The sequence below is a fragment of the Ostrea edulis genome, chromosome 9, assembly GCF_947568905.1.
Source record: "Ostrea edulis chromosome 9, xbOstEdul1.1, whole genome shotgun sequence".
Classification (NCBI taxonomy): domain Eukaryota; kingdom Metazoa; phylum Mollusca; class Bivalvia; order Ostreida; family Ostreidae; genus Ostrea; species Ostrea edulis.
In genome coordinates, this window is record NC_079172.1 from 68,817,483 (window position 1) to 68,830,979 (window position 13,497).

Consider the following 13,497-nt stretch of genomic DNA (forward strand, 5'->3'; position numbering starts at 1 on the left):
TGGGCAAACACGGACCCCTGGATATACCAGAGGTGGTATCAGGTGCCCAGGATGAGCAAACATCTCCTGTCGACCGTTCATATCCGCTATGAGCCTTATATCTTGATTTAATACTCACATTGTAATATCTTTTCCATACGGATGCGGAATTGGTGAAATCCATGTTGCCTGTATGATATGCCTTTATAGTATCGAAGTCAACATTCTCCCCATCGTGGATGAGGGTTATTCTCAGCTCTTCAATAAATCCCACGGGAATGACAACATATACCCTGACTGTGGCAGTGGAACCGATGTAGAGATAGGTCTCATCTAGTGGGGTCACGTGTTGAACGTTGACAGCTATACTTGTACAATTCACTGAAAGACGTGTACATTCAAAATATGTAAACAACCGGAATAGTGCATGGTTTGTTGTTTTAATTTGAAATATGGAATTCTTATTAGTTTATCTGAATGATATATACACTATACAATCATTATTATCATCATTATACTGTAGAATCATTTAAATTGGGGGGGGGGGGGGGAGGAGGAGGGAGGGCAATTTTCGTGGATTGCTGAATTTTTACGGGTTCGTGGGGACGTAATTTCGTGGATTTATATATTTGTAAGAAAGATAACTATGGAATGTAATTATGGTTCTTTATTCGTTGAGGATGTAAATTCGTGGGTGAGGGGTACCCACGAATTCCACGATAATTGATCCACCACGAATTCTAATGATTTCACAGTATTCCCAAACAAAAATAATCATTTAGTTTTCTTTGCCATTTTTGTAGTGTGTGAATGTCACATATACTTGTGTACTAATTTTTTTATGCATAGTTATCCTTTCCAGGGCCTCTTCTATCAGTTGATATCTTAAGCCCGTATGGTACCCCGTTTACCTGTGTCTGATATAACTGAGTTCTGGGTTTAGCCATTCTTTTCTACACTCATGCTGCACGGAATTCGTGTTTGATTGGTGGCCGGAGATTTTGAGTTATAAATTTTTGTAAAACTTCTTTAATTATACAGACACTTGGCTTTCTGAGGTGAGAAACTTTTCTATAAATATTAATGTAATGTTTTGCTTTCTATTTTTTACGTTTTGTTAATTTTATGGTCCTGGAATAACTTTGCTCAAATTTGTGTTTTCTATTGTCTTCAAATTCTAAAGTTTATATATTACTTTATGTTTTACTTTGTGTATTTATTTCATCCATGTGTGTTTTCGTAATGTGTAACCATGTGTCCGTATTCACTTTTGTATATATCATATGTTCAGTATTTGTAAAGTATTAAGTAATGTAATATCAAGTGTATTTCATTTAACTAAATAACATTAGGTTCAAGTGTAAACGTAGCGCTACAAGTGGAAATATGTGATTAATGGCTTGTTAACTTAATGTGTGTACTTTTTGGTTTCCGTGTAGGTCCCAAAACTTCCTTTTAAACTATGTGTCCAGGAACTTTGTACCTATATCAAGACCAGGCATCAGGCATCAATACTGTATAACTTTAATGTAACGAATACAAAAGGGAATCATAAAACCAATTTTGTCTTTTGTTTTGTCTGTGGCCTCGGATCGTCCTGTTACAGTGAATAAAACGAAATACTAGTAGATGGTGAATGGTGGCTTTTACAATGGTCTTTTGTTTAATTGTTATCTATTTATTGTTATTTTGGTTTCTTAAAATGTGCAATTTCATTAATATTTTCTGAAACACAAGTCCCGTGGGGATCTGGGTAGGAATACGTTCTCAGCACCCTTTGCTTGTCGTAAGAGGCTAGTAAAAGAGGCGGTCCTGCTGATGAAACTGCAAAAAACTGATGCCCCGTGTCATAGCAAGTGTGGCACCATAAAGATCCCTCGCTGCTCAAAGGCCATAAGCGCCGAGCGTAAGCCTAAATTTTACAGTCCTTCACCGGCAATAGTGACGTCTCCATATGAATGAAAAATTCTCGAGAGGGACGTTAAACCATATACAATCAATCAATCTGAAACACATTATAAATCGAACACTCATTCGTAATAAGCTGGTTCATTTTGTGAAATAGATATTAGCAATGCAGTTTTTCAAATGCTCTTTAAACACGTGAAGTCTTGTGGCAACTTCAAAATGAAATATGAAGATACCAGGCAGTGATTAATCTCATAACGCATATAAGGAATACAAAATAGAGAGTGGGACAAACACGGAACCAAGTATAAATGATGTCATGTTTGATTCACTTTTACCTTACGTCAACAAATAACTAGGTCCACATCATATTCGTACAAAACTTTACTCTGTTCCATTGGGATTTTTACATAGTTATTTCAAGAAGCCACAGTTAGTCTATACCTGGCCTTTTCAACACCTGGATATAGACTGAACTCTATGATTATGAATGTTGCAAATCACAGGGTCTTTAAACCAGCACGGGTCATGGATGATATTCCTTCCAAATCATGCAGCCAGTTCCTTAAGCTCACATTTACAAACAAAGGAATAGATTCCGTCAACATAAGCAATATTCTTCGTCATAAAAGGCTTCAGTCGTATATTCCAACTTATTTCAAGTTCAAGTCTAGACCCTGTATTTTCTACAAATATACTTCTACTATTACATCCAAACTTTTTAATTACAAACAAATTTTGCAGAGCCTAGATATACACCATCTTAAACGTAATCCACCTACGTGTTCTTGTTCTTCATCTTCTTTCAACTATAGTCCGGCTGGACATGTCATTACTGGTGATGTTGATATAGTTAAAAATGAGAACCTCCAATGAATTATTCTAAAAGGTCCTAAATACAGAGAACCTCGGTCTTTCAATTTGCGACAGAACTTTATCTCTATTATGAATTCTGTCCACGATTATGCCATACGCAGGGCTAAATATGAAAAAGAACTTGATGAAAGGTGACGATAACGAACAGTGAACAATCTCGTAACTCTTATAAGTAATACAAAATAGATAGTTGGGCAAACACGGACCCCTGGACACACCAGAGGTGGGACAGGTGCCTAGGAGGAGTAAACATCCCCTGTCGACCCCTCACACTCACTGTGAGCCCTATATCCTGATCAGGTAAACGGAGTTATCCGTATTCAAAATCAGTGTTCCAAGAACGACTTAACAATCGGTATAAAATACGTCAGACAGCATTTGACCCAATGGTAAGTTGTATTGACGAACTAGATCGTTACAACGACCATAGAATTTGCGAAATGCTGACTTCAATCGAGACTGTTGAAACCCCTGTATCATCAACTTGTTTGTCAGTAGCTTGCCTCGATTTAAAAGCTGACCATACGCAGAACAAACTCTTGCGTATCAAATATGTTGAGAGATATAAACACCATATACAGGTGATGATGGAATATTGTTACATAAATATGGGAAGTTGACGACGAAGAAGTGAAATAATCCCATTTGTCATACAGTTGAGTTGTCAGTTTGCTGTTAATGTCTATTTTCAATAAGATATCTAGGTATGAAGCAGAAGTGGACGACTCTGTGGTGTTTTTATTTCGAGTTCACTGGGTTAAATCGAATCAACGTGTTAATGAAATTTATTGTTAAGAGACAAAACGTCGTCGTTATATCTAAATGTCGAAGTGAAGGCTACAGCAAAGGATTTTTTTCTTCTCACGTAGAAATGGATGATACCTGTGCATTTTGTGTTACTTGGGAGGAATGATACCTGTAAAGTTTGTGTTACCTGTGAGGGTTGATTTCTGTGAATTTTATGTTATCTCTGTCGGGGATGATACCTGTGAATGTTGTGTTACCTGTGGGAGGGGCCGCTGTGGTCACGTCTGTGTAGGCTGTAGAGGTATCCTCACTGGAATTCACTCCTATTAGTAAATAATGATGACAGGAATGTAAGAGAACATTATCTATACAAGATTCAACAATTATTTTAGCACATTGCATATATTTTGTATTGCTTATAGGAGTTATGAGATTGATCAATATTCGTTATCTTCACCTTTCATCTTGTTAATGTAAATGAGATTGATCAATATTCGTTATCTTCACCTTTCATCTTGTTAATGTAAAACTTATACGGTACCAATTTTGATGCACCAGATACGCATTTCGACAAATAATGTCTCTTCAGGGATGCTCAACCGAAATGTTTGAAATCCGAAATAACAAAAACACTTCCTAGAGCTATTGTAGGGAAAAACAGAGTGCCAAAAAAGTGGAGTCAAATTCGTCTAAGGATAAGAGCTATGCATGAGGAAGATAATCCTTAATTTTGAAATGAATTTCTAAATTTTATCACAGCAATTAAACATACTTCCGTATTTTCAAGCTAGTAACGAAGTACTTAGCTACTGGGATGTAGAAACCATCGGGGACTAACAGTCCAACAGCAGAGGCCTCAACCCAGGGATCATAATGTAAAACTCCTACGGTACCAATTCTGATGCACCTGATGAGCATTTCGACAAATAATGTCTCTTCAGTGATGCTCAACCGAAATGTTTGAAATCCGAAATAACAATAAACTTGCTAGAGCTATTATAGTGAAAAACAGAGTGCCAAAAAAGTGGAGTGAAATTCGTCTAAGGATAAGAGCTGTGCACGATATATAAATAAATTTCATTTTTGTTGATACATGAAGGTATAAACTGCCACGCTTCACGTCTTCTAAATGTCAATATTTTGATTTGTTACCAATTGAGCAAAAATGGAAAGACTTCAAAAATAAATTATGTAAGAAAAAAAAAGTCTACTTGGCATCATGAAAAATCTGTATCCATCTTTATTTTTTTAAGTTTGAAAACGCTTTCAACAGATTAAAGGTGGCATCAAGCTTTTAAAACTTGTATCAAATCTGAATTAGGCAATGAAATGTGTTCAAATCAAACTGTTCACATATCAAATGTATCAAATCTGAATTAGGCAATGAAATGTGTTCAAATCAAACTGTTCACATATCAAATCTGAATTAGGCAATGAAATATGTTCAAATCAAACTGTTCACATATCAAATCTGAATTAGGCAATGAAATATGTTCAAATCAAACTGTTCACATATCAAATGTATCAAATCTGAAGTAGGCAATGAAATATGTCAAACGCTCGACCTGTCAAACTGTTGACATGTCAAAGTTGTTAATTCCAAATGATTTCTCGGTATGTACGCATATCAATCATATGAGCTATACTATCTCTGATGGATGTATATTCAATCAATTTTAAACTGTCATTTATCCCGCAATATCTGCAGAACTGTAGCTCTCTGAGAAAATATTGGGACAGATGAGAGAGCTAGAGATCCACAATATTGGGACATATTAGAGAGATACAGATCCACAATATTGGGACAGATCCGAGAACTAGAGATCCACAATATTGGGACAGATCAGAGAGCTACAAATTCACAATATTGGGACTGATCAGAGAGATACAGATCCACAATATTGGGACAGTTCAGACCGCTACAAATCCACAACATTGGGACAGATCAGAGAGCTAGAGATCCACAATATTGGGACAGATCAGAGAGATACATATCCACAATATTGGGACAGATCAGAGAACTACAGATCACAATATTGGGACAGATCAGAGAGCTACAGATCCACAATATTGGGACAGATCAGAGAACTAGAGATCCACAATATTGGGACAGATCAGACCGCTACAGATCCACAATATTGGGGCAGATCAGAGAGATACATATCCACAATATTGGGGCAGATCAGAGAACTAGAGATCCACAATATTGGGACAGATCAGAGAGCTAGAGATCCACAATATTGGGACAGATTAGAGAGCTAAAGATCCACAATATTGGGACAAATCAGAGAGCTAGAGATCCACAATATTGGGACAAATCAGAAAGATACAGATCCACAATATTGGGACAGACCAGAGAGATACAGATCCACAATATTGGGGCAGATCAGACCGCTACAGATACACAATATTGGGACAGATCAGAGAGATACAGATCCACAATATTGGGACATATCAGAGAGATACAGATCCACAATATTGGGACAGATCAGAGAACTAGAGATCCACAATATTGGGACAGATCAGAGAGATACAGATCCACAATATTGGGACAGATCAGAGAACTAGAGATCCACAATATTGGGACAGATCAGAGAGATACAGATCCACAATATTGGGACAGATCAGAGAGCTAGAGATCCACAATATTGGGACAGATTAGAGAGCGAAAGATCCACAATATTGGGACAAATCAGAGAGCTAGAGATCCACAATATTGGGACAAATCAGAAAGATACAGATCCACAATATTGGGACAGACCAGAAAGATACAGATCCACAATATTGAGGCAGATCAGACCGCTACAGATACACAATATTGCGACAGATCAGAGAGATACAGATCCACAATATTGGGACTGATCAGAGAGATACAGATCCACAATATTGGGACAGATCAGAGAACTAGAGATCCACAATATTGGGACAGATCAGACCGCTACAGATCCACAATGTTGGGACAGATCAGACTGCTACAGATCCAGAATATTGAGACAGATCAGAGAGCTAGAGATCCACAATACTGGGACAGATCAGAGAGATACAGATCCACATCTTCTAAAAACCATTGATTTACGGGACAGAAAATTTGGGTACGGTTGAGGTATTACTTTGCTGAATTCTTGCGTCGCCGTCTCATAAATTTGATATTTAAAAAAATTCTTAAGTCTTTTCTCACTAGTCTATTCTTGTGTTCAGACTTACCTTCAATTACCATTAAGTCCCATATGACTCGAAAACTCACAGCTTCAAATGAATTCGTTTGTTGACGTAGCCATGTTAGATAGCCAGTCAATTGAAACCCCGTTGCTTTCATGTCCCCTCCAAATAATATCAAAATGAAAATCAAGGGGCAAGACTCCTTAAAGGGAGGTCAAAATGGATCAAAAGTGCAACATGGGCTAGAGAGAATAACAAGGAAACTACACAGCAAGTTTCAGCTTGATTTGTTGCAGAGAAATGAAAATAGAAAAAGAAAACCCTCAACAGACGGACAGACGTACTTAAATTCCTATACCATAATATGCCCCTTCTAAAGACTATACATATCTCATATTGCATTATTACCCGTGGTAGGATATGTTGTCAGATGTAAAAGTTATACGGTACCAATTTTGATGCACCAGATGCGCATTTCGACAAATAATGTCTCTTCAGTGATGCTCAAGCCGAAATTTTGGAAATTCGAAATGACAAAAAACTTGAAAGAGCTAAAAGGGAAACTAGAGTGCCAAAAAAAAAAACAAACTGGAGCCAAATTCGTCCTAGGATCAGAGCTATGCATGAGGGAGATATCATCCTTAATTTTGAAATGAATTTCTAAATTTTAACACTGCAATTAAATATACATCCGTATTTTCAACGAAGTACTTAGCTACTGGGCTGTACGTCGTTAATGCTATAAGTGACGTCTTCTGTGGAATTTGTCGAGTTTAGTTCCGCTGTTGAATAATGACTTCAAAGTTTTAACAGAAAAATTCAGACGAAATTATTAGACTGGGTGATATTGATATTTCTAAAATCTAATTCAACATTTCTATGAGCAAATTTCTATAGATAGTTGAATTTTCCTGATGAAAAGTGAAGATAAGGAACAGGGATCAATCACATAACTCCTTTAAGGAACATAAAATGGAAAGCTGGGTAAACACGGACCCCCGGACACATCAGATGAGATATTAGGCGTCCAGGAGGAGCAAGCATTCCCTGCTGACAGGTCACACCCACCGTAAGCCTAAAATCTTGATTAGGCAAACGGAGCAACCCGTAGTCAAAATCTGTGCGTCAAGAACGGCCAAACAACCGGCAAGAAACACACCAGACAGCATCCGACCCAAATACAAGCTGCATTACCACACTAGATCATCACACCACCACAGAACCTGCAAGACGATGACCTCAAACGAGACTGCTGAAACCCCCGAAACATCTACCCACCCGCTAGTAGCCAGCCTCGATAAAAAAAAACACCCTACCACACGCAGAATAAACCCCGCGCATCGAACCAGCAGAGAGACACAAACACCACATGCGGGTGATAATGGAATATTGCTACATATATATACATGTAGGAAGTTCATCAACGGATATATAGAAAATAAATCTTGTAAGTCAGAGAATACATGCTTATTTTCCCAATTCAGGAAATTTTAGAAACATGAAACGTTTGATTATTTCAAGACGCCGTCAACAGATTGGTGGTGATATATAATCTAACAAAGATAATATCTTCCGTATTTCAATGATAAAATACAGGTATTTTTAAATCTAAATATTAAAAAGCAACAACCAAATACCTTACTATACGTTACATTACTACAAGTTACATGTACGTTTATTTTGATGTGACATGCACGATTGACACGTAATTTAATCGATTTAGAACCAACACTTTAACTTTTAAACCTACTCTCACAATAGTGGACTATTGACCCGTCAATAATTTACGAACTAATGACCGTGCATTAATCTACACTATTTCTACTGGCTATGCAAGTCACGTGGTTCTCGGTCTGCTGCTTTGTTTATGTAATAGCGAGTTTCACTGATTTAATTGATATTGATGTATAGACATTATTAAATGTAACGCGGAGCAGAAACACGGATAATTTAATTGTTAATGAGGATATTGGGTTTGTTGCTTTTTGAACTAATGTAAACTAGTGGATACTCAATCCCTTCCTCCTGTTAAAAGCTCAAAGTCAACAAACCATGTACAACTAATGACATCACATAAAATGAAGATGTTGAAGGTGTAGAACACAACACGTACTGTCTGTGTCCTCGTACAACTGTTTTGTTTGACTCTCGGACGGATCTGTTCTTGTCCTCGAACCCAATTAATGACTGCATTATTCATGAAGCCACACCAATATAGTGTCGGTTTACTAAACTGTCGACGTGATAACCAGTTTCCCCGTCATAAATTCTCTCAGTATATACGCATTTTAATTAAATGATCATCACTATCTCCCATTGATGTCTATATTCAATTTGGTTTAAAGTCTTTTTTATCAATTGTGCAAGAATTAGCTAATCCTTTCAATAAGCATAAGGCATTATCTATTCTAGCGGAAAAAAGTTATCCAAATAGTTTTCTAGAGCAACGTTGATCAGAAAACGTAGGATAGTCTTTGACTTATCTGAGATAAAAGCTGCTGTGATAAAGTACTTTTACTTTAATAGCAGATATTTTATATCCGATAGTCCTGATGCAGACACAGATAGACAGTGGACCTTCATATCTTACTTTTATTTGAAACCACACGTAATAAAATGTGAAACTTTCTGTATCATAGGTGTAGCATAATAGTAACGGTAATAACTTACAGGTGAAGATTGGATCAATGTAATACTTTCATAATTCAACTAGTATGGTTAATGTAAATAATGTTCAATTGAATTAAACACTTTTAGATAAGAGTAATCAATATTTTATGAGTAGATAATGATACGTGCGCTGAAATTTAATCTGTTTTCAATCTTATACAATACATTTAAGCTACAGTTATTTCAATATTCATACATCAATTTATGACTTAGTTTTCAATGTATCGAATATAATATAATATATTTGACAATTCAAAAGTCAATCGATTGTTCGTTTGTTCATCTGACCGAAATTGCACTTTAAGGAAATAAGAAAATTTGAAAAAAGATTAGTTGCCTGTTTTAAAGAATATGTTTCATGTTTAGAAGCACGATTAAAAAGTTCTTTTGTTCAAATTCACCACCTTACACTATCAGTCGTATGTCTGCTGTTAGTCCTCATAATTTTGAATTCCTATTCTACTTTACTTCAAAGCGGTCTGTGATACCACTCTGACCGATGTCATGGTTTGACTAACTGGGGTTTTTCACATTGAAGCTACTATGCAAATTCAGGCTTTCCTTTGAATTTATTCTTAGGAATAATAATTTTAATTTCCTTCTTGCTTACGGAATTCCCCAGTTGTCTCCCCTTGGAACCAAATATGATTCTCAATTTGAAAAAACCCCTTTAACTGATGTTAGTTTGGAGCTTTGTTGCAAAGAATTTTGTAGTTGAGGAGAAGTTGAAAATGTGAAAATTATACAGTTTACAGACACAAGACAGACGAATTTGCATAAGATAAACTCACTTGAACTTACAGCTAAGATAAACTAGAAACGTAAAAGCATAAATATCTTAGATTGCATCATTACCTGTGGAAAAATCTGCCGTGGTCGGATCCACGTCGCTAGTGGTAGAAGGAGCGTCTTCTGTGGAATAGTCTGCTGTTAAATAATGACTTCAAAGTTGTAACAAAGAAATTTGGATGAACATATAGTGATATTGATATACATCTGATTCAACATTTCTATAAGCACATTTAACTTACTAATTTATACAGATAGTCGATTGTTTTGCAAATGTTACAGAAATATGGAACAAAATAGAAAACAAATCATATAAGCCAGATAATACGGGTGGTTTTTCAAATAATACGAAATTTTTGATTATTTGAAGCCATCATTAACAAATTGTCGGGGGTGGTGGTGGTGGTGGTATATAAACGATTAGAGATTATATTTTGTCGTATTTCAAGAACAAAATACCTCCATTTTCTAGGCAAGTTATTCTCAGAAATCACTTTATCTTACGTAACATTTCTACAATTTACAGAAACTATTTTTTAAATTCAAAATGGAAAACGATGTATATCTGACTACCGGAGGATCTAATTTTGCGATTTAGTGTCGTTTGTGGATCACACTTAGACTACAACATGCATCTTTGATATGAGATTTAGATCATCACAAAACATTTCATATAAGCAATACAAAACAGAGAGATGGGGATTTCAACAAATAGTCAACTTGTTTTCCATTACAAAGAAGATGAAGAAATATTCCATTTTTTCCTTAAAATAATTCGTGTTCAGCTAGATTAGTTTTGGTCTACTTAACTACTTCATGAAGCCACGCCATATTTATGTAGCAATATTCCATTATTACCTGCATATGGTGTTTAAATATATCTCAACTGATTCGATATGCAAGAGCTTGTTCTGCGTATGGTCAGTTTGTAAATCGAGACAAGCTACTGACAAACAAGTTAATGGTACAGGATACAGGGGTTTGAACAGTCTCATTTCACGTCAGCATTTTGCGAATTGTATGGTCGTTATAACGATCTAGTCTGCCAATACAGCGTATCATTGGGTTAAATGCTGTCTAACGTGTTTCATACCGATTGTTAGACCGTTCTTGGCACACTGATTTTGACTACGGATAACTCTGTTTACCTGATCATGATATAGGGCTCACGGCGGATGTGACCGGACGACAAGGGATGCCTACTCCACCTTGGCACCTGATCCCACCTTTGGTATGTCCAGAGATCCGTGTTTGCCCAACTATTACACCCGTACATATTCTTCACCGTATGCTATAATAAGCCGTTACTCATTATAATTGTGTAAACTCCTAGTTTAATTTACTTCAAAAGAGGTATGTGGTTCCACTCGTTGACATGGTGTAACTAATTTGGCTTTTAAGAAACGAAATGCACGTTGAAGCTACTATACAAGTTTGGTTTTATTCTTATTTGATTATTCAGAATATTATTGAAAATCTCCTTCCTGTTTACATACTTCCACCTTTGTAATGGATATGACACCGAATTTGAAAAAGAAACTTTAACCGATATTACTTTGGAACGATTTTGTCGGAAATAGATTTTTAGTTGAGGAGAAGTTGAACATGTGAAAAGAACACGAAGAGATGCGACAGCCCGGTAAGAGAAACTTACTCAGATGATCTAAGCTAGAAATGAAAAAAACCCAAACCAAACCATAAACGTCTTAAATTGCATCATTACCTGTGGTCAGATCTGTCGTGGTCAGATCTTTTGTAGTCAGATCCATGCCTTTAGTGGTGGAAGGAACGGTTTCCATGGAATTCGTCGAGTTCATATCTGCCGTTAAATAATAACTTCCAAGTTCTATGAAAGAAATTTGGACGAAAATATCAGTGATATCGATATTTTAAACATCTTATTCAACATTTGTTTGCGGAAATTTAACTTAATAATTTCTACAGACAATCGATATATTTTTTACCTAATGTGAATGAGATAAGAAAAAAAGAAAAGAAATCATTCAATTCAGAGAATGCATGTTAATTGTGTCAATTTCTTGAAGTTATAGAGATACTAAACGTTTGATTATTTCAAGACCCCATCAACAGATTGTTGGTGGTATATAAACGAATGAATATAATAACTTTTCCAATACGTATTGTATCAATAATAGAATACAGGTCTTTTAAAAGTCCCATGGGGATCCGGGTCAGAATAGGTCCCCAGTACCCCTTGCTTGTCGTAAGAGGCGATTAAATGGGGCGGTCCTTCGGATAAGACCGCAAAAACCGAGGCCTTGTGTCACAGCAGGTGTGGCACAATACAGATTCCCCCTGCTCAATGGCCATAAGCGCCGAGCATAGGCCTAGATTTTGCAGCCCTTTACCGGCAATGGTGATGTCTCCATATGAGTGAAATATTTTCGAGAGGGACATTAAACAATATTCAATCAATCAATCAAAGGCAAATGATCATAAAAACAAATACTTTGGGCGGTGGGAAGGGCAAAAATATCATGTAAGAGAAACTAAACTCTAACTAAACACATACAAATTTGATAAATGACATTGAATGCTTAATCAATGGGCTTTTTTTCAAAACGAATATTCATAAAAGCAATCTTAACAATCTGATTCATAACGGACAGACCAAATTGCAAAACTGATGACCATCTTTGTAAAACGAATAATACATAAAACAAGATAAATCACTTAATACACATCATTTGATCTTACGCACAACAAACAGTGCTATTTTGCGAATAAATGACAATAAAATCTTTGATTGATTGATTGTATCTTGTTTAACGTCCCTCTCGAGAATTTTTCACTCATATGGAGACGTCACCAAGCCCGGTGAAGGGCTTCAATTTAAGTCTATGGTCGGCGCTTACAGCTATTGAGTAGTGAGGGTTCTTTAGCGTGCCACACCACCTGTGACACGGGACATCCGTTTTTAAACTCATCTCCGAGGACCCGTGATATTCACACTTGATGTCGAGTGTTTGCCTATGGAACTGTCATCACCTGTTTTAAAGCTGTATGGTCCGAATTACAACATTTTTTTCCATCTCGCAAAAAGGCTATTAAATCATCGTATGTATGTAGTTATGAGGCTGTATGACATACCATACATTATGATTTTCAATCGATGTTTACAAATAACATTTCAAGTGACAGTCACGTGACCAGTTAAAACTTTGAGATCATCGGTGGTCTTATCTGTGTAAAGCTGTGTATTTTGTTACAACAGTACTGTACCATAAGTTTAATAGAAATAAAAATGTATCATATACCTCTTAGTAATTCGTTGTTTAACGCTCTATTAGCCTTAAAACTAAACAGTTACATATAAATTAATACATCATGTTGGGATTCCCTTGACGC

The 13,497-nt window shown here is 36.3% G+C and overlaps 1 protein-coding gene across 2 annotated transcripts in view; it reads right to left on the reverse strand.

Moving 5' to 3' along the window:
- LOC125659286 (uncharacterized) overlaps positions 1 to 13,497 on the reverse strand; it is a 70,397-nt gene that overhangs the window by 15,135 nt on the left and 41,765 nt on the right. For both annotated transcript variants that reach the window (XM_056150450.1, XM_056150449.1), the window contains exons 4-7: positions 11,852 to 11,974; positions 10,195 to 10,266; positions 3,768 to 3,833; positions 119 to 360 (exon numbers count right to left, since the gene is read on the reverse strand). In XM_056150450.1, the coding sequence (XP_056006425.1) occupies positions 119 to 360; positions 3,768 to 3,833; positions 10,195 to 10,266; positions 11,852 to 11,974 (503 nt within the window). The remainder of the gene's footprint in view (positions 1 to 118; positions 361 to 3,767; positions 3,834 to 10,194; positions 10,267 to 11,851; positions 11,975 to 13,497) is intronic.